This window comes from Zootoca vivipara, chromosome 6 (assembly GCF_963506605.1).
Source record: "Zootoca vivipara chromosome 6, rZooViv1.1, whole genome shotgun sequence".
Lineage (NCBI taxonomy): Eukaryota > Metazoa > Chordata > Lepidosauria > Squamata > Lacertidae > Zootoca > Zootoca vivipara.
Window position 1 is genome coordinate 4,025,259 of NC_083281.1, and position 22,214 is coordinate 4,047,472.

At 45.8% G+C, this 22,214-nt stretch overlaps 1 protein-coding gene across 1 annotated transcript in view; it reads right to left on the reverse strand.

The window, feature by feature from the left end:
- LOC118086017 (calcium/calmodulin-dependent protein kinase type IV-like) overlaps positions 1-21,935 on the reverse strand; it is a 49,332-nt gene extending 27,397 nt beyond the window's left edge. The window contains exons 1-3 of the mRNA XM_035117220.2: positions 21,343-21,935; positions 8,841-8,919; positions 6,521-6,583 (exon numbers count right to left, since the gene is read on the reverse strand). Of these exons, the coding sequence (XP_034973111.2) occupies positions 6,521-6,583; positions 8,841-8,919; positions 21,343-21,443 (243 nt within the window). The 5' untranslated portion in view covers positions 21,444-21,935. The remainder of the gene's footprint in view (positions 1-6,520; positions 6,584-8,840; positions 8,920-21,342) is intronic.
- Positions 21,936-22,214: the final 279 nt, after the last annotated feature.

Consider the following 22,214-nt stretch of genomic DNA (forward strand, 5'->3'; position numbering starts at 1 on the left):
CTGCAAAGTCCATCATCTTCATCTGCCACTCTTCTTTCGTCGGTACTTCTTCTTGTTTCCATTTTTGGGCTAAAATAATTCTTGCCGCAGTTGTTGCATGCATAAACAGTCTTTTCTCTTCCCTTGGTATCTCTTCACCCACTATACCCAGTAAAAAGGCTCCTGGTTTTTTAAAGTATTTTTAAACATTTTCTTTGGTTCTTTGCCTCCCAAACTTAATGGAGTGAAGATGCAAATGGAAGTCGTCTCTGAACCACACAGAACAATGCCAGTAAATGGCTCTCCTGAACGGAGTGCCAACAGCCTGGAGGCTGAAAAGCAGGCTGGAGAGAGAGAGAGAGAGAGAGAGAGAGAGGCCTTTGTTTATAGGTCTGTTTGGATTATTTCATATTTTGTAAGATGACGACGACGACAAAATCCTTTATCAAATGGACAAACTGAGGAGCAATGCAGAATCAATTTGCATCGAGTTTTTATTTTCGGAACGAAACCAGTTTTTGGAAGGAGCGCTTTTCAGTGGTTGTTTGCTGGCTGAGCCAAAGAAACAGGATCTCAGTGTGCAACTGAATGTTGGATATAATGTATGTACTCAACCAGAGGGGAATTCATTCTGCTTGCGTTTTAATGGGGACCTGCTTAGGGCTGCAGCCCTGACCTCACTTACTTCTAAAGTCGCAGTTCCAGAAACAAAGTAAATAATGAAATAATTATCAATGGATTCCTGCCTTTGGAATACACACACACACACACACACACACAAACAGTGGCACCTTGGTTTTCAAACAGATTAGTTCACGAACAACTTGGAACCCGAATGCTGCAAAACCCAAAGTAGGTGTTCTGGTTGTCACACTTTTTTTCGGAAGCCGAAAGTTCTGTTTTGCGTCCCCCTGTGTTTCCTGTTGTGCTGCTAATTTGTGCCCCCCCCCTGTAATTCAAGCCTTCCGCTTCTGATTGCAGTGTTCTAAGGTGATATTTGGAGCTTTAATTTGGTGCTTTTGTTTTGCTATTTATTTTGGGGGTTTTTTTGAGGCTTTTCCAGGTACGTAATTTGTTTTAGTGACTGTGTGGATCCCAGTTCAGCTACTGATTGATTACTTGATTGCTTGTGTGACTGTGGAAATGGATAAAAGCCCCCCATCCAAACAATTGCTATCATCAGTGTAGGTAAGAAATTTTTTTAATTTTCATTTTTATCATCTACAATAAAAGGTAAAGGTAAAGGGACCCCTGACCATTAGGTCCAGTCGTGACCGACTCTGGGGTTGCGCGCTCATCTCGCATTATTGGCCGAGGGAGCCGGCGTATAGCTTCCAGGTCATGTGGCCAGCATGACAAAGCCGCTTCTGGCAAACCAGAGCATCACATGGAAACGCCGTTTACCTTCCCGCTGTAGTGGTTCCTATTTATCTACTTGCATTTTGACGTGCTTTCGAACTGCTAGGTTGGCAGGAGCTGGGACCAAGCAACAGGAGCTCACCCCGTCACAGGGATTCGAACCGCCGGCCTTCTGATCAGCAAGCCCTAGGCTCAGTGGTTTAACCACAGCGCCACCTGGGTCCCTTTATCTACATCTACAATACTGTAGATTGTACTACATCTACAATACTTTATCTTCATCTACAATACTGTCTTATTTATTTTATAGTACAGTACATTGATTATTGCTGTCATTTTATGGATCAATGGTCTGGTTAGATAGTAAAATTCATGTTAATTTGCTGTTTTAGGGGTTTTAAAAGTCTGGAACAGATTTTTCTGCCTATAAGACACCCCCATGTATAAGACGCCCCCTATTTTTGGGGACTCTAAGGGGAAAAGGGGGGGAGATCTATCTGTGTTTAAGATGCCCCCAAATTTTGGACATTATATTTTAGGAAAAAACCCTAGTCTTATACATAGAACAATATGATAATCCGTTTTGCATTCCTTTCTATGGGGAAGTGTGCCTTGGTTTTGGAACGCTTTGGTTTTGGAACAGACTTCCGGAATGGATTAAGTTTGAGAACCAAGGTACCACTCTCTCTCTCTCTCTCTCTCTCTCTCTCTCTCTCTGTGTGTGTGTGTGTGTGTATAGACACCCACACCCACACCCCACACCTTTCCAGCAAAGGAGATTTCCTGCTTGCATTCTTAACAGCAGCACAGCACACCTGGAATTAGAGGGTTGTGAGTGCGTTTTTTCCCTCCCCTCCAGGAAAAGGGGGGGGGAGACTTGCAAATGTGTTAAAAAAGAGAGAGAGAAGAAAACAAGAAAATGTCACGGTTTCTTTATACTTTTGGTGACACCGCACATTTCATGGCACTTTCATGATTAAAACCGCAGCTGCTTGGGAGGCTGCTGGAAAGATCCTGCCGTGTAAGTGACGCTGGAAGAAGAAGGAAGAGGCTTAATGCTCCCCCCCTTCCCTTAATACGTGGCGGCGCAATCTCTTATTAACTTCAGAAGTTTACAATCCTATTATCGCTCCCTATCAGCCGCCTGCAAGCAGGGGAGGCTGGAGATAGGAGTCGCAAAAGGGTAAATAACAGAAATGGAATTCCATATATATATATATGAACAAACATCTGACTGAACAAAGAAGCTTGCAAATGTGAGGGGTGCATGTGGAAATCCTAAACCACCACCCCCTGAAACTGTTGGTTATTAGAGCAAAAAATTAGGTCAACAAAAGCTTGGAATAATGGCTGTTTGTCCTTCAAGTTGCTGTTATGCTTGTTTTGTTCTGGTTTTTAAATATATATATATATTGTTTGACTGTTTATTTTATTAGGATGCAGCTGCCTTCAGCCCCTGCTAAAAACCTGTTCAGTAAGGCAAGCCTACGCAGATACATAAAGCCAGCAGGTTTTAATACATACCGTACTACCGTATTGCCCCAAATATAAGCCGTACCCTGTCTAGGTTTGTCATTGCTTTTCTCCCAAGAAGCAGGCGTCTTTTAATTTCGTGACTGCTGTCACCATCTGCCGTGATCAAGGAGCCCAAGAAAGTAAAATCTCTCACTGCCTCCATTTCTTCCCCTTCCATTTGCCAGGAGGTGATGGGACCAGTGGCCATGATCTTGGTTTTTTTGATGTTGAGCTTCAGACCATATTTTGCGCTCTCCTCTTTCACCCTCATTAAAAGGTTCTTTAATTCCTCCTCACTTTCTGCCATCAAGGTTGTGTCATCTGCATATCTGAGGTTGTTGATATTTCTTCCGGCAATCTTAATTCCGGCTTGGGATTCATCTAGTATGTTGAAATATACCTTCCCCAAAAACCGGAAGCGTTTTTGCTTGGGTTGAGAAGAGATTACAAAAGTAGACCAAAGACTATTTATGTGTGCGACCACTGCAGCAAGAATTCTGTTAGCCCAATGGTGGAAATCACAAGAATTACCAACAATTGAGGAGTGGCAGATGAAGATGATGGAGTATGTGGAATTAGCCAAACCGACTGAGGATCCAGAACCAAGGTGACCAGAAATTCCAGAGAGATTGGAGTAAATTTATTGAGTACCCGAGAGACCATTGCAAAAATGTGAAGACACTAGCAGGGTTGATATGAATCCTGCAACACAATATAAAAATAGTATCTGACCATGGATAATAAAAGGACTTGCTATGTATTGAAGGACAGAAACTGACAGCAGAAATGCGTATACAATCTATTAGGAAATTAGAAACCAGTTGAAGGGAGGAAGGGAAGTCACGAGCCCGGCGGAGCAAATGCTTTAGAATGGCTATTATAATGTTGTTACATTTTATGTTTTTGCTTTATTAATGAAAATAATGATTATATATATATATATATATATATATATATATATATATATATATATAATTTTCATTATTTTCATTAATAAAGCAAAAACATAAAATTAAAACATATATTAAAACCTGGAGCGTTTACTTCTGGGTTTTCAATGTTCGGGAGCCGAAACGTTCCAAAACGGAGGCATTCGGGATCTGAGGTTTGACTGTATTGTAGAGTTGGAAAAGGTTCCATCAAGAAGAATTTAGGGTGGTGTGGCCTGTTCCCCCGTACAGGGCTCCGAAGTGAAGGGGTGCAAAATTGAGAAGATCAGTGACTGAGAAGATCCATTCAGGGGCGCCAAGTTCTGGCCTTGCACACGGGTGCCATGTTACGAAAGATTGCCCTAGTCTGCCCCTGGGTGGCATAGCTGCCAAGTTTTCCCTTTTCTCGTGAGGAAGCCTATTAAGCATAAGGGGAAATCCCTTAAAAAAAGGGATAACTTGGCAGCTATGCTGGGTGGAGCGACTCCGCTGTCAGGAAAGGGTGCAGCATGTGGAACTTTCCAGTTTACAGAAAAGGTGAGTGACACGATAGAAGTTTATAGAATTTTCTGGACATGGAGGAAGCGGGCAGAGAAAAGTTTCCCTCTCCCATAACTCTAGAACACGTGGACATTCAATGAAAGGCAGATAAAAGAAAGTCATTTTTCACACGGCACTGAGTGAAACGATGGGAACTCGCGGCCACAGAGGCCTGATGGCCACCAACCTGGATGGTTTAAAAAGAGGATTAGACAAAGTCATGGAGGAGACGGCAATTGGTGGCTACTAGCCTTGTTGCCTATGTGCTGCCTAAGTGGCTGCAGGCAGCATATCTTCTGAATTGTCGTCTTTGGTGATCCCTCGTAGACGAGTAAGATTCTCTTCCATAAACACAGTGAGTCCGTAAGTGACCGTGGAGGCTAATTCTGGATCCACACGTCCTTCCACAGTGGGGACATAGGTTTCTGGGCAGGAGTGGATCCCGGTGAGGGTTTGCCAAGCATGCCTTCCAGGGCAGTCTAGAGCAGGTCGCGCGCCCTGGCGCTGAGGGATGGAGATTGCTCCGGCACCCCCGCAGGGCGCAGCATGGTTTCCGCGTTGCTTCGTTGCGTGGTGCCCTGCCTACCGGCCCGGCGCCCTGGTGCACCGCGCCACCGGGGGTCTACCTAGAGCCGGCCCTGATGCCTTCCTCTTACCATGTTTCTCCCTTGCGTCCTGAGTTTGAGCATCTTCAAAGCCCAGGACACCTTTGGGAAAGACTGTTCTCCAACTGGAGTGCTTGCAGGCCAGTGTTTCCTAGTTGTCGGTGTTTATACTACATTTTTTTAGATTTTAGAATTTTTTTAGCTTCTGAATACCAGTTGCTGGAAACCACAGGAGCAGAAAGGGCTGCTATACTTGGCTCCTGCTTGCTGGCTTCCCACGGGCATCTGGCTGGCCATTACGAGAGACCAGGATGCTGGACTTGGCCTGTTCCACCGGTCTCTTTCACTCACTGGTTCAGATGCTCAGACCTGTACCTCCAGAACTGTTGACAGCTTTCCCCCTTTCAAGGAATTAACTTCTCTTTTACAGAGCAACATCCAATTCTTAGAAGGATACGATCTCGCAACTCGGCAGACTTCCATAATGTGCCACGGAAGCCCAATATGTGGGGATGTTATTTGAATCGTCACGCTTTGCAGCTTAAAGGCAACCTATTAGGGATTATAAGGAGAGTGTCCTGGGGGATTATCCCACATCCAGCAGCTGAAAAGCTCTGTGGATGTTGATGGTGATACGGCCCAGGTGCCCCCGTGGGATGCCTAGCTGATTTTAGAGACAGTCTTTGTGTACAGGATTTACCAGCCAGTCACGAAGGACACTGACCCTCCGGTTGCAAGGAGCCCCAAATCACAGCCTTTCAAAAGGCAGCATTAAGCATCCGGGAAGCGCTGTCTGAAATTGAGCTTCAGTTGCTGTGCTCTACGTGGGGCTACCTTTGGTGACCCAGAAACTGCAACTAATGCGGCAGCTAGACTGGTGACGGAACAGCCACCGAGACCATATAACACCGGTCCTGAAAGACCTACACTGGCTCCCAGGACGTTTCCTAGCACAATTCAAAGTGTTGGTGCTGATCTTGAAAGCCCTAAATGGCCCTATAGACCTGAAGGAACGTCTCCAGCCCCATTGTCCAGCCCAGACAATGCCTCCAAGGGCCTTCTGGTGGTTCCCTGCCTGCAAGAAGAGAGAGGTTACAGGGAACCAGGCAGAGGGCCTTCTCGGTGGTGGCGCCCGCCCTGTGGAATGCCCTCCCATCAGATGTCAAGGAAATAAACAACTACTGTATCTGACTTTTAGAAGACATCTGAAAGCAGCCCTTTTTAGGGAAGTTTTTAATGTTTGATGTTTTATCGTGTTTTTAATATTCTGTTGGGAGCCGCCCAGGGCAGCTGGGGAAACCCAGCCTGATGGGCGGGGTATAAATACTGTATGTTGCTGCTGCTGCTGCTGCTGCTGCTGTTATGCCACAGCCCTCCGTCTTGCCAGGTTCAGAAAAGGGCATGGAGAGGCTCTCCTATTGGAAAAGGCTTTTAAGGCTCCATCTCGATCGCCCAAGCCTTTAGGGTCCAAACCTTTAGTGTGGTAGGCCCCTGACCTGCGGAACTCTCTCCCACCCCCCAGGTCATTCACACTCTTACACACCCGTTCTCTCCCAAACACCATGCACTTTTCACCAACTCTGCTCAACTTACAATATTCGGATGCGACAGCCTCAGCAGCACACCGATTTCGGTCCTGACGATTTTCTTGTCGATCTGAAAGCGAAGAATAGAGTGCAACTCAAGGACCCCCCACCATTCCCCCCGAAATTGAATTTCTGATTGCACTGCTTCGTTAATGCTTTTTTAACATATTTTCTTTCCGGGTGCTTTAATGCCCAATCTCTTTGTTACTGTGTCTTTTAATCACGTATGGAATTTCCACCTGTAAAGTGCTTGGAAACCATATTGACCATATGAATGGTATATAACTAATAATACCTCATACAGTGGTGCCTCGCTAGACAAACGCCCTGTAAGACGAATTTTTCGCTTAACGAAAGGATTTTCGAGCAGAGGTTGCTTCGCTAGACGAATTCATTTTATGAAAAATTCGACTAGCGAATCGCGGTTTCCCATAGGAATGCATTGAAATTCAATTAATGCGTTCCGTTCCGGCAAAAAATAATTTATAAAATAAAAAAATAAAAAATTTCAATGCATTCCTATGGGATTCGCTAGACAAATTTTTCGTTATAAGAATTGACCCGTGGAATGAATTAAATTTGTCTAGCGAGGCACCACTGTATATGCCTGCTCGGCCGCTTCAGTCGGAGGATCTGGCACTCTTACAGCTGCCACATAAGGTATTGTTGTTGTTTTTTGTAATAATTGTTTTTCTTTTATTATCGTTGCAATTATATCCCACCTTTTCCTCAAGGTAGCCAATGTGGTTGTACCCCACACCAACCCTGCAAGGTAGGTACGGCCAGGCTGAGAGACAGCAACTGGCCCAAGGTCACTCAGTGGCCTCATGGCCTACTGGGAGGATTTGAACCCTGGTTTCTCCCAGGTCCCAGGACCACTTCCTTATCCTCCTTTTTCTATGCCTTGGAAAAATCACAGCTGAGATTGGAACACTGCTGAGTTGGAAAGTGAAGGTTTGCTGAAATCCGTATGCAGTCATTTATTATACAGTGGGACCTTGCTTCTCAAACGCCTTGGTTCCCAAATGCCAAAAACCCGGAAGTAAGTGTTCCAGTTTTCGAACGTTTTTCGGAAGCCAAATGTCTGATGCGGCTGTCGACTATTGTTTTCGGGGCGCCTGCACCAATCAGAAGCCGTGCCTTGGTTTCCGAACATTTCAGAAGTTAAACTGACTTCTGGAATGGATTAAGTTTGGCACTTTTGTTTTTGCTATTTATTTTGCGTTTTGTGGCTTTTCCAGTTAATTTGTTTTTGTGACTGTGTGGAACCCAGTTCAGCTATTGATTGATTGATTGTGTGACTGCAGAAATGGATAAAAGCCCCCCATCCAAACAATCACTATCATCAGTGCAGGTAAGGAAAACAATATTTTTAATTTTTATCATCTACAATACTGTCTTATTTATTTTATAGTATAGTACATTGAGTATTGCTTTAATTTTATGGATCAGTGGTCTCATTAGATAGTAAAATTCATGTTAAATTGCTGTTTTAGGAGTTGCTTTTAAAAGTCTGAAACAGATTTATCCATTTTGCATTACTTTCTACGGGAAAGCGCGCCTTGGTTTTGGAACGCTTTGGTTTTGGAACGGACTTCCGGAACGGATTAAGTTTGAGAACCAAGGTAAGACTGTATTAAGATACTGGCCTACTATGAGTTTATTCATATCCCACTCACCCCCCGAAAAAAATAGGGCAACACACACAGTTCTCCACTCCCCCAACATTTTATCCTAAAAATGACCCTGCAAGGTAGCTAAGGCTAAGAGATGGTGACTGGCCTGAGATCACCCAGTGACCTTCAAGTGTAGATTTGAACCCAGGTCTCCCTTCTCTTAGACCAGGCGTCGGTAAGGTTATCCGGCCTTGGACTGGATCGTTCCCATGGACGGGCACAGCGCAACACTGGAAATGGCGCCTGCGCATGTCTGCAGTGCTGGAAATTGCTTCTGCAGCTGTGCAGCTGCCGAAAATCGTGCCTGTGCAGAAGCGATTTATGGCGTCTGGGCATGCACAGACGTGATTTCCGGTGTCTGCGCAGGCCCCATTTCCGGCGCCGCTCGGTGAGTCCCCATGCCGCGCTGCGCCAGTTTAGCGTAGTGTGAAGGGGGCTTGGCGAGCGGGCAGCTCAGTTCACGGGCAGCCCGTGGGCCAAATAAACGGCCTTTGTGGGCCGCATCCGGCCAATAGACCCGAGGTTGCTGACCCCTGTCTTAGACCCTGTTTGTCCCACTCTGACCTCGGGGTGGGGTGGGGAATCCCTGCAAAGAACAAGCAGCCTCATCTAATCTTTCCTCATTTGGAGAGAGATGGGATTAGCACTTACCGTTTTCTTCAATATTTTGGCAGCATATTGGATGTTACTTCCTTTCTCCTCACAACTGTACACCACCGACGTGGCTCCCCTAAAGAAACGGGGGACAGAGAGAGGTGATCACACATTCCCCCCCAAAAAAGAATGTATATGCAGAATGATTTTTTCTTTTTCTTTCTTTCTTTTTTTAACATAAGCAATAGATCCTGTTCCCAATGGGTGAAATGACCAACCAGGGAATGGTCAGAAGCCACATCGAGGTGTTTATTTATATTCATTTATTTTATAAAAATTTATATACCACTTGATCGTAGGGGAAGAAAAACCCTCAAATTAATTAACAATAAAACTGAAGCCATCCAACTTGGTGGCTATCACTTCCTCCTGTGGCAGTAAGTTCCACAGGTTAGCATTGGGTTGCATGAAGAGAGGCTTTCTTTTATCTGCCCTTGAATCTTCCAACCTTCGGCTTCATCCGCAAGTTCTATAGTGTTATGAGAGAGGGAGGAAAACTTTCCTCTACCCACTTCTTCCATGCCAGGCATAATTTTACAGGTGTCGATGTCAAGTCACACTTACCCCAACAAGCACGTTTTGACTCATGTAAACGTTTGTGGAAAGCACATTCCACTAACATGCATTTTCAGTGCACACTTTCCCCCTTATACACTGGCACCTTGGTTCTCAAACTTAATCCGTTCTGGAAGTCCGTTCCAAAACCACAGCGTTCCACAACTGAGGCACGCTTCCCCATAGAAAGCAATGCAAAATGGATTAATCAGCTCCAGAATTTTAAAAACAACCCTTTAAACAGCAATTTAACATGGATTTTACTATTTAACGAGACCATCGATCCATAAAATGGAAAATCACTAAACAATGTACTGCAGTCACACAATCAATCCATCAGTAGCTGAACTGGGTTCCACACAGTCACAAAAACAAAACAAAAAAAGAGCCGCAAAAACACAAAATAAATAGCGAAAACAGACAGACCTCAGCATAGCACTCAAAACGGAGCACGTTCAGCTTCCAAAAAAAGTTCGCAAGCCGGAACACTTGCTTCCAGGTTTGCAGTGTTTGGGTTACAAGTTATTTGAGAACCAAGGCGTTTGAGAACCAAGGTACCACTGTATGTGCATTTGGAGAACTACACCGCCAAATTCAAATTTTGACCCAGCAAACTTTTTGGGGAGGGGGCGGCACTAGGATGGGGAAGTTTGGCCTTTCCTGGGATTGTGGAACCACACAACTGGTTGCAGAAGGGACTTAGAGACCAGCCCCCAGTCCTCATGCGTGCTTCTGGCTTGACTTTGCTAAAACAGTTTTTAATTAAAAACCGCAATGCTAAAGAAGCTCTAAACCTTTAAGCGGCTTTGGAGCCCGAAAGGGACCCCGTCTGGCCCAGGCCTGGGGACTTTACAGCCTCCGTCCCTCCCGAGCAGATTGGCAAATTTGTGTTTACGTGGAGATTACATGCTGATCAGCACAGGCTGACAAGAAATGCTTCGGGGGGGGGGGGGGAGCGAAGCGGCTCGTGCATCGCACTGCCTGGGAGTTGGCTTCCTGAGGTGCAGCCAGGGACACCTGCATATCCACCAAAATAATAATAATAATAATAATAATAATAATAATAATAATGTTGTTTAGTCGTTTAGTCGTGTCCGACTCTTCATGACCCCATGGACCAGAGCACGCCAGGCACTCCTGTCTTGCACTGCCTCCCGCAGTTTGGTCAAAACTTCATTAATTTATACCCCGCCCATCTGGCTGGATTTCCCCAGCCACTCTGGGCAGCTCCCAACAGAATTAAAAGCACAATAAAACACTAAACATTAAAAACTTCCCTAAACAGGGCTGCCTTCAGATGTCTTCTAAAAGTCAGGTAGTTGTTTTATTTCCTTGAGATCTGATGATTTATGTATGATGATAAACGTTAAAAGTGAAAATGAATCAAAAAATGTTTTAGAAAAGATCATAGCTTGGTAATTATTTATTGTAACTTATGAGTGAATTTCTGTTTCTGTTTCATTATTTGCCGATGTCTTGAGAGTTAACTCTATTGCACACTACCGTACCCCAGTGGATTCTTGGATATTTCTTTATTTGATATAAGCTGTTCCATTTTAAAGTTCAGACTTTTTTGTATCGGATCAGATTATTATAAGGTGTGTGGTCTTCGTTGTACGTTTTGTTGCTGCAAACCGCCTTGCAGCAATATAGAAAAGGCAACATGCAAATTAAAAGTGAAATGGAAATGGTAGGAAACAGCCGCTCTTGACATCCAGCAGGATGGTGGAAATTGCGGCGTCTCTGGAATCTGTACCAGATATACTTCCTCTCACTAATAATAGCCTGGTTTTGGCAACTGTTCCACCGAACCTCATTATCTGCAGCAGCAGGTGGATGGGAAAGTAAAATTAGCTGTGTTCACTTTGCCCCTTCCCTCCCCAGATCCTTTGCAATTTCCTCCTGCCCACATCTCTGTAAATTTCCAGCAACATAAGCAAAATTCACTTTGACGTCAGATGCTGACAAAATGCCCGAAACTCCATCTTTGGTGGAGAAGGAGCAACAGGAGCTTTCCTGGTTCTGAGCCAGGCCACTGGCCCAGCTAGCTCAGCATTGTCTGAACTGATTGGTAGGCTGTGGTCATTTCCAAAACAAATACAGTGGTACCTTGGTTGTCAAACTTAATCCGTTCTGGGAGGCCATTCGAGTGCCGGAACCATTCGAAAACCAAGGCATGGCTTCCGATTGGCTGCGGGAGCTTCCTGCGCTAAAGCGAAAGCCACATTGGATGTTCGGCTTCTGAAAAACTTCCACAAACCGGAACACTTACGTCCGGGTTTGCGGCGTTCGGGAGCCGATTTGTTTGGGAGCCGACCCGTTTGATAACCAAGGTACCACTGTACAGCAACAGCCCAGTCCTCATGATTCGGAATAAAGGGCTGATTTAAATAGGAACATAGGAGAAGCTCAAGGCAGGATTTAGGTTTGATGAGGCCCTCAGCTACTGAAGGTAATGGGGCCCTTTATAGGTCCAGCTGTCCTTTGTCAACAACAAATTGTTGCTGTTTTTTTTTGTTGAATATACGCTATATGGTAATTTATGGACCTAATAGGTATCTCAAGCCATTTGCGCATGTTGCCATGCAACCAATCCATGCAGAATGTAGGCACCCTATATATAGAAAGGAGCAAACCAGTGATATTTTAGGGAGCAGGCTTGCAGGTGGGGTCCATTTCTTACATCATAGGAGCCTACACAACACAAAACACTGTGGCTGGATGTAGGTTTTATTTTATTTGTTTTCTATCTTATATTTTGGAAATGTATATCCAGTTGTTTTTTTCTTTAATTTTTTGGGGGGCCCCACTGGGCCCTATGCTATAGCTTGTTTAGCTTATACGTAAATCTGGCACTGCCTCCAACATTCGCTGGTAAAATTCAGGATGTGGGCTTGCACCTCCTTCCCCAAGCCTGATAAGTGTTTGCCCAGCTTTGGGAAGGAGGCAGTAGAGCTCTGACAGGGTGCGAGAGCCCTCCCGCCGGATGGGCTTTGGGAAGGAGCCAGGAGCATTCCAGGATTGCCTCAGAGCCTCGTGCCTTCTTCCTGGAGTCCAGAAAGTGCTTGCCTTCTTCCACCGCCCCTTCCTCGGGCCCCATGAAATCGCGGTGCCCTGGGACAAAGGCAGATCCCGGGACGCCTTCAGGGGAAGCATCCCGTTTAAACCAGGGAGTTTGGAAGGTTTGCATTAGTTCAACGAGCTCACTAACTGGCAGCGGATCTGCCACGGAACTCCTGGCATTTTCAAAATAAAGCAAGCTTCTGGTCCTCATGTCCGACTATAGATTTTGGAAAGTTGCTTATTCACATGATGCATTTGAGCAGCTCTTAGCACGTTGCACAAAATGTAATGTGACTGATCCTGCGATCGAGGGAAATGTTTTTGTCTTTTTTTGGATACAGTTGAACACGATTTTGAATCCAAACAGCAGCCAGAACCTTTTGAAGCTGCACTTATTCTGACCACTGGCTGTTGGTTTTTTTGTTTCTTAGAATTTTGATCCAGGCCACGAATTCAGAATAGCAGGCTGATTTAATCAGAGAAAGGGTTCTACCTCCACACTCCTCTTTAATCTCACAACAATCCTGCAAGGTAGGAGATCTCAGAGATTAGGACCAGTCCAACATCACTTGGCAAGCCTCATGGCTGGGCAGGACTTTGAACCCGACTCTCTCAATTCCTAGCCTGACCCTCTAACTCAATTGTTCCCTAACTTTTTTGCCTCCATGGGCTCCATAAATTCATCCCCACTCACACCCTACCCTATAAAAAAACATTCAGGATAGTGCTTTTGCACAACCCACTAAGGACAGCAAAATTCCAAACAGTAACAATTAATAGCACATTAATTCAGATTTTTAAAGTCTGATTTACACCTCCAACGCTCCTCTGCTGCTCCCAAGCCTCTTAGTGTCCAACGAGGTAATTCCACTGCCTTCCAGGGGGCAGTACTGCTCACTTTGGTTACATCTACTTTAACCATTACACCACACTGTCCGTGCAGACACATTTTCATGCATTACGCTGAGAATCACCTGACATATTCTCCCTGCGCATGGAAAGTTATAAAGGGGGGTAAAAAAAATAAGACGAAGAAGATAGGTAAGTTGAAATTCTTGTAGGATGTGATCCATGAGAGGCAGTCAAGTACAACATTCCTTGTAATGCTAGAGAAGACATGCGAGGGATTGTTTGGTCCAGCCAGTCGAAACTTCCTGTTCCTCCTGGCTGAAGCTCCCTGCCTTTTGCATGTGATAGGTGGGCGTGACCTTACCTGACCAGGTAACAAAAGGATGAGTCACGCAACACACCTCCCTCTCTTTTTGACTTCCTTCTTCGCTTGACCAGCTTTTAGCTAGGACTGCTCTGCTAGCTCTCAGCTGGCAGAAGCACTGGGATTATTCCCCCATATGGGGTAGATCCACATGTACATATTTGTAACCAAGTCTGCCTTCAGGGATCCAACTGTGAACTGATGATGCGAGTCAACTTCTTTTATTGACTTTGAATAAGATTGTGGCGTCTTTATTCTTTTAAGAGGGATTCAAGGGAACTTACCAGGAACGTACAATTGAGTCTGAGACACACTGAGTTGTATAAAATAGTGAGAGGCTCACACGAGCCTGCAACCAGCTATCTGCTGTGCATATTAAAAAAGGGGGAAGTAACTCTGCTACATAAAGGAACTTGCTAGTGCAAGTTAGGAAGGATATTAATAAACAATATATCCTCTTCTGCCACCCTGAACATTCCTACAATTCTTTGGAAGCTGAATTTTGCAAGCAGAGCAACCTTGCACATTGTGAATGGGGGGCTGGAGCCGGGACTATAGAGGAGTGGCATGCTTAAGGAAGGGCGTTTGCAGAATTGCAGATAAACTCTTAAGTGAAGGTGTCTGTTCTTCTCTCACTCCCATGAGCCAGATGGGAAATTAACAAAGGCAAAGGTGTCTGTTCAATTTGGCTGAGCATGCACCAAGGAGGCGGTGGCAAGACTGAAAGGAAGGCAATGAAACAGTGAAATGAAATCTGCTTTTTCTCCCTCCCGCCCTGGGAGAGGCAGAGAGAGAGAGAGAGAGACTCTATGTCCCTAATTAAGGATTTACCCAACGGCTCTGTTACAGCCACTGCACTGATCAGGATTAATATCCCCCAAATATAAGCGTTTTAAAAACACATCTCAATGTGTATTTACTAAAAGAGCAGGCCGGGAGCTTCTGAAAGACCCAACGCATTTACCGCCACCGCCGCTTGAATGTTCACCAAGTGATTAAACACCACCCAAGGAAACTAAAAATCCTGCTAAACATCATTACTATCTGTGTTGTGTAGTGGTTAGACTGTCAGGCTATGACCTGAGAGAGACCAGTGTTCAAATCTCTCTACTCAGCCATGAATATCCCAGGGTGTGGCTTTAGGTGTGGCAAGCCTCTCAGACTCACCTGTCTTGCAGGGTTGTGGATAAAAATGGCAAGAGGGTGCATGCTCTTCGAATTAATGAAAAAAGCGAGCAAGAGTTGTTTTATGATTTGTTATTGTCAGTTCAAAGCAGGCCTTGGCAGCTCTGCCGGGGTGTGAGACATCCGCCCAGGCGTGTTTCTGGTGACAGGCATGCGCATCCAGAGGTGCAGAATGCGAACCAGTGCTTCTTGACTGCTGAGCGCAATGGGATTGACTCCTATGCAGAGTTTTGCAGCCTTAGTTGTGAAAATCAAAGGGGAGGAGAATGCTACAAGCACTCCATGAATATTGTGTACAGCATGAGCTTCAACCTAATTAATTATGCTAAGACCAAGATTATGGTCTTCTCCGTCCGACCAAAATTTCACTCGTGGTCAATTAATCGTACTACATTGGAGGAGTTTAACCGTTTCAAATATCTGGGACAAGTACCGGTAATTCGATCAAATAGGTCCTTTCTGGCTCATAGAGAGTATATAACAACAAATGCATCTAAAGCAGCCATGATGATTAGATCGCTATATGCTAAGAATCAGGCTCAATCAGTGAAAGTTGCCTTGAGACTGTTTCAAATGAAAGTCCTTCCCCTCCTGTTGGTGGGCATTTCCCTGGGTACCCATAGGAATTTTCTCAGATTGGAATCTATCCAATCACGATTTCTTAGAGCCATCCTTAGGATACCCCCTTCTGTAGCAGGTGTGGTCACAAGATTAGAGGTTAGTTGGCAAGCATTCTGGTATGTGGCCTTGAAGGCAAAACTCTGACTATGGCTTAAGCTATGTTTTAACCTGGTGGGCATGGCCCCCTTGATATTGAGGGATGATTTCCAATCGTCGTGGGAAAAGGAGATCATAAATGAAGTGCAGGCCTGTGGATTGTTTAAATTGACAGCATTGACATGGGTCTAAATGTATATCCTATTTCTTATTGTCGGTTTAAGTTTAAAGTTCCTTTAGATGTTTGATGTTTTAATTTTTGTATGGATAAATGTTTATTTCTGACTGACGGTCAAAGAAAGTCTGATTGATTGGAAAGAATTAAGACAATTTCAGACACATGCGGCCCTCCAGACCTTGCTGCCTGGCCCTCAAAACTCTCCCAGGCCACAGCCCTCACCAACCCTGTCTGCTCCCCTCCTTGAATATTTTTGCCTGACTGGAAATGTGGCCTTGGAGATTTGATTGTGCCTCTTGCTTGCCTGGATAGAGAGGATGTGTGTGTGTGTGTGTGTGTGTGTGTGTGTGTGTGTGTGTGTCTGAGTGTGTTTAGAACCCAGGCTACCCCGCAAGGGTCAAGCTGGCTTCCACCAGCCTGCCCACGTTTCCCTCTGGCCCCGTCGGGCTGAAAGGGGCTCCTGGTAGCTTGATTTTCAGCCAGGATACTGCAGTTGGAGGCAGCCAGATAGAGGCAGTGAGATATTTTACTTTCTTGGGCTCCTTGATCACTGCAGATGGTGACAGCAGTCACGAAATTAAAAGACGCCTGCTTCTTGGGAGCAAAGCAATGACAAACCTAGACAGCATCTTAAAAAGCAGAGACATCACCTTGCCGACAAAGGTCCCAGTAGTGATGTATGGAAGTGAGAGCTGGACCATAAAGAAGGCTGATCGCTGAAGAATTGATGCTTTTGAATTATGGTGCTGGAGGAGACTCTTGAGCGTCCCATGGACTGCAAGAAGATCAAACCTATCCATTCTTAAGGAAATCAGCCCTGAGTGCTCACTGGAAGGACAGATCGTGAAGCTGAGGCTCCAATAGTTTGGCCGCCTCATGAGAAGAGAAGACTCCCTGGAAAAGACCCTGATATTGGGAAATATGGAGGGCACTAGGAGAAGGGGACGACAGAGGATGAGATGCTTGGACAGTGTTCTCGAAGCTACGAACACGAGTTTGACCAAACTGCGGGAGGCAGTGGAAGACAGGAGTGCCTGGCCTGCTATGGTCCATGGGGTCACGAAGAGTCGGACACGACTAAACAACAAAAGCGCAGTTGGTAGAGCGTGAGACTCTGAATCTCAGGGTCGCGGGTTCAAGTCCCACACTAGGTGAAAGATGCCTGCATTGCATCCCTACAGAAGGAAGGAGCCACCAATAAGATGGGTAAAAACTAATTACTGGTAGTGAACTATGCAGGACATATTGGGCAATTTGATTCCCCCCAAATAGAGGGATATTGTTCTTCTTTAAAAAAGGGAAATGTTTAATGCATATTTTTAAAGGGTTGTTAATAGATTTATACAATAATAATAATAATAATAATAATAATAATAATAATAATAATAATAATAATATATTATTTATACCCCGCTCATCTGGCCGGGTCTCCCCCGCCACTCTGGGCGGCTTCCAACACACATCAAAATACATTAAAATATCACAGACTAAAAACTTCCCTAAACAGGGCTGCCTTTAGGTATTTTCTAAATGTCAGGTAGTTGTTTATCTCTCTGACTTCTAATGGGAGGGCGTTCCACAGGGCGGGTGCCACTATAGAGAAGGCCCTCTGCCTGGTTCCCTGTAGCTTTGCTTCTCGCAGTGAGGGAACCGCCAGAAGGCCCTCACGCTGGATCTCAGTGTCTGGGCTGAACAATGGGGGTGGAGACACTCCTTCAGGTATACAGGACTGAGGCCGTTTAGGGCTTTAAAGGTCAGCACCAACACTTTGAATTGTGCTCGGAAATGTACTGGGAGCCAATGTAGATCTCTCAGGACCGGTGTTATGTGGTCCTGGCGGCCGCTCCCAGTCACCAGTCTGGCTGCCGCATTCTGGATTAATTGTAGTTTCCGGGTCACCTTCAAAGGGAGCCCCACGTTGAGCGCATTGCAGTAGTCCAAGCGGGAGATAACCAGAGCATGCACCACTCTGGCCAGACAGTCCGTGGGCAGATAGCGTCTCATCCTGCGTACCAGATGGAGCTGATAAACAGCTGCCCTGGACACGGAGTTGACCTGCACCTCCATGGACAGCTGTGAGTCCAAAATGACTCCCAGGCTGCGCACCTGGTCCCTCAGGGGCACAGTTATCCCATTCAGGACCAGGGAGTCCCCCACACCTGCCCGCCCCCTGTCCCCAAAAAACAGTACGGTACTTCAGTCTTGTCAGGATTCAACCTCAATCTGTTAACCGCCATCCATCCTCCAACCGCCTCCAGGCACTCACACAGGACATTCACCGCCCTCACTGGTTCTGATTTAAAAGAGAGGTAGAGCTGGGTGTCATCCACATACTGATGAACACCCAGCCCAAACCCCCTGATGATCTCTCCCAGCGGCTTCATATAGATATTAAAAAGCATGGGGGAGAGCACGGAACCCTGAGACACCCCACAAGTGAGAGCCCAGTGGTCTGAACACACATCCCCCACCACCACTTTCTGAACACGGCCCAGAAGGAAGGAGCGGAACCACTGTCTAACAGTGCCCGCAGCTCCCAGCCCCTCTAGACAGTCCAGAAGGATGTTATGGTCAATGGTGTCAAAGGCCACTGAGAGATCCAGCAGAACTAGGAAATAGCTCTCACCTTTGTCCCTAGCCCGCCGGAGATCATCAACCAGTGCGACCAAGGCAGTTTCAGTCTCATGATGAGGCCTGAATCCCGATTGGAAGGGATCCAAATGGTCCGCTTCTTCCAGGCGTGCCTGGAGTTGTTCAGCAACTACTCGCTCAATCACCTTGCCCAAGAATGGTAGAACTTTCAGATGCCACTTGTACAAATAAGGTTTTAAGATTGGACTATTAAGAATATAAGGCTCTAGGAACATGCATGAATAAGGTAATACAATGGAACCAAGGCGGGGGAGTGGAGGGAAGTCCATCTAGTTAAGATTTATGATATGAATTGCTAGAATGGATTTGTTTTGTTTTTATATTGTTGTTTTTTGAATTTTGATAAATTGTTATCAAGGGTGGGGGGAAAGATTGCATTCCAGGGGGTTGGACTAGATGACCCTCGTGGTCCCTCCTAACCCTACAAATCAACGACCCTCTGAAAACTTGTTACATCTTTTCAATGTGCCGTCAGGTAGTTTTCAGTTCTGGGCTTCAGGGCAGCTCCCCCCCCATTTGCTTCCTCTTTTGACAGGATTAATTCACTAGCTTCAAAATGTGCCCAGGCAGCCCTGCTGTCTTTAGGCCTCCCTCCTGCCGCTGAGTGGGGCAGGAGGTGGGGGAGAAGGACCCCCACCCACCCAGAGAGCCCCCCCCCCCGTTAACTGCATGAGTAATTCAGTTGAATCCTGCCTGGATCCCGTTATTCCTTTTGTCTTCCCACAAGTAAAAGGTTAAAATCTCCCTTTAAAACTATGGTTGGGGGTAGCTGGCATTCCCCCAAGCAAGGCCACCCCCTCCAGCAGCCTCTCCCCCCTACTACTGCTATGTCCTGGCCCAAAGTCCGTACGTGAAATTAACACACATTCTCTGCCCCATTTCCCAATGGGAAAGCTTCACTTTGTTGGGCCATCGAATTTTGTACTACAGGGTCCTTGGGGCAGGGCCGTAGCTCATGGTTAGAGTACGCGACTTCATACCCTCCAACGTTTCTCTGATGAAAATAGGGTCAGCCTATTCCATCATAATTATAATATTATTTTTATTTATACCCTGCCTTCAGATGTCTTCTAAAGGTTGTATAGTTATTTATGTCCTTGACTTGGGGGGGGGGGTCGCATAACTCCATACCCTCCCACATTTCTCCAATGAAAACAGGGACGTCCTATTTATTTCATCCCCTCCCACATTTCTCCCTTATTCGGGAGCTGATTTGTTGGGGAGCCGACCCGTTTGATAACCAAGGTATCACTGTACAGCAACAGCCCAGTCCTCGTGATTGGGATTAAAGGGGATTTAAATAGGAACATGCTTGGTCCCAGCTCCTGCCAACCTAGCAGTTCGAAAGCACGTCAAAATGCAAGTAGATAAATAGGAACCGCTACAGCGGGAAGGTAAACGGCGTTTCCATGTGCTGCTCTGGTTCGCCAGAAGCGGCTTTGTCATGCTGGCCACATGACCTGGAAGCTATACGCCGGCTCCCTCGGCCAATAATGCGAGATGAGCGCGCAACCCCAGAGTCGGTCACGACTGGACCTAATGGTCAGGGGGTCCCTTTACCTTTTTAAATAGGAACATAGGAGAAGCTCAAGGCAGGATTTAGGTTTGATGAGGCCCTCAGCTACTGAAGGTAATGGGGCCCTTTATAGGTCCAGCTGTCCTTTGTCAACAACAAATTGTCGCTGTTTTTTGTGTTGAATATATGCTATATGCTATATTTATGGACCTAATAGGTATCTCAAGCCATTTGCGCATGTTGCCATGCAACCAATCCATGCAGAATGTAGGCACCCTATATATAGAAAGGAGCAAACCAGTGATATTTTAGGGAGCAGGCTAGCAGGCAGGGCCCATGACTTACATCCTAGGAGCCTACACAACACAAAACACTGTTGCCGTATATAGGTTTTATTTTATTTGTTTTTTTATCTTATATTTTGGAAATGTACATCCAGTTTTTCCCCTTTAATTTTTTTGAGGGCCCCCCAAGAGAGTGGGGCCCAAAGCTACAGCTTGTTTAGCTTATATATCAATCCGGCATTGGGAGCCGGCAAAAACATTCCTCTTCAACCAGGTCTTGGGATGATTAATATTCTGGAGGGGAGGGTTATTTATTGGTTTGCTTTGTTTTCGTTCTTGTTTTTATTCTGCACTTTGTGTTTTTATGCTTTGAACCGCCCTGAGATCTTTAGATGAAGGGTGATATGCAAAATAATAATAATAATAATAATAATAATAATAATAATAATAATAATAATAAGTAGAGCAGTGACTCAGTTTAAGGCACCTGTTAAAACTAGCCCTTTATTCGGAAACATGAGGACTGGAATCTTGCTTCTCTTTTAGGGGAAAGGCTGCAGCTCAGTGGCAGAGCAGCTGCTATGCCTGCAGAAGTTCTGGGTACAATCCCCAGTGGCGTCTCGTAGCAAAGTTGGGAAAAGTGATCCACCTGAGACCCTGCAGAGCTGCTGCCCACCAGTGTAGACAGTATGGAGCTAGATGGACCAATAGCCTGATTCAGTATAAGGCGTGTTACGCTTCAACTTAAAACCAGTCCTGTATTCAAATCTATGAGGCCTGGAATCTTACAGTGAGTTTCCAAACAGCAAAGCAACTCACACGGCAGGGCTGCAGCTTAGTGCTTGAACACCTGCGTTGGACGCAGAAGGTCTCGGGTGCAATTCCCAGCATTTCCACGTAAGCCTGCCCAAAATTCCGGACAGCTACTGCTAGCCAGTGTAGACAGTACTGAGCTAGATGGACCAGTGATCTTCAGCATAAGATGGCTTCCCACCCGCTTGGGGCTCTCCAAAGTGTCATGCATGCTGCTGCTGCTGCTGCTGCTGCTGCTAATAATAATAATAATAATAATAATAATAATAATAATAATAATAATAATAAAACAGCTGGAAGGAATTATAGATGCCACCCCTTACCTGCCAAGTTCCGGGCCCATGATGTAGAAATCCTCAAGGATTGCATCCCTGCGGGATCCCTCGATCCAGAACTCATCCTCTAGAGGCTTTGAGGTGGGCATCTTTGGGGCAGAGGTGAGGGTCCTTTCCGGAGATGAGGCTGGTTTTTCGCTTGGCCTTCTTCCCCCCTCCTCTCTTAAAACATCGCAGATGGGCAGGCGGGGAGGGAGAGGCGGAGATGGGAAAGCAATTTCCAGGATTATCCTGGGAGGATCAGAATAAACGTCCTCAAATCTCCTTCCTCTGCTTCCAGCTCCACGCAAGAGGGTGGCAGGTGGGCCTCTGCTCCGCTCCTCTGCCAGCTGGATGGAGCCCCTTGGGCCGCCTCACACGCTCCTTGCACACTGCTTACTTCCTGTTGCACGCTCGTTTTGCACGAGGCCCCCAGCTGCCTCCTGCAAAAAAGGGTGAGCGAGTCTTTGCCTTTAGAGATACACCTTGAGGGTCAGGTTTTGGGGTGTCTGAGAATCGCTGCACTCTCACCCATGCCAGTGTTGGCCACCTCCAGTTAAGGTGACGGGGTGTCTTCTGCTTCTTGACAAAGTTTCTGTCTTTTTCTACATCCTGGGGATCACCTTGAGGAATAATAATAATAATAATAATAATAATAATAATAATAATAATAATAATCACCAACCTGGAAGAGTAGGACGAGTCAAGTTATTCCTATTCCTCAGGCTGCTGTCCGAAACCACCCTCCCTCCAGGCCATTGCAAATATTTTTAGGTGTGTGTGTGGGGGGGGTTTAACCCAGAGAGGAACGCTCTCTCTCTCCCCCCCACTCCAGTTTCAATTTACTGCTTTAAATCCAGGATTGCTCCTAGGGTTGGCGT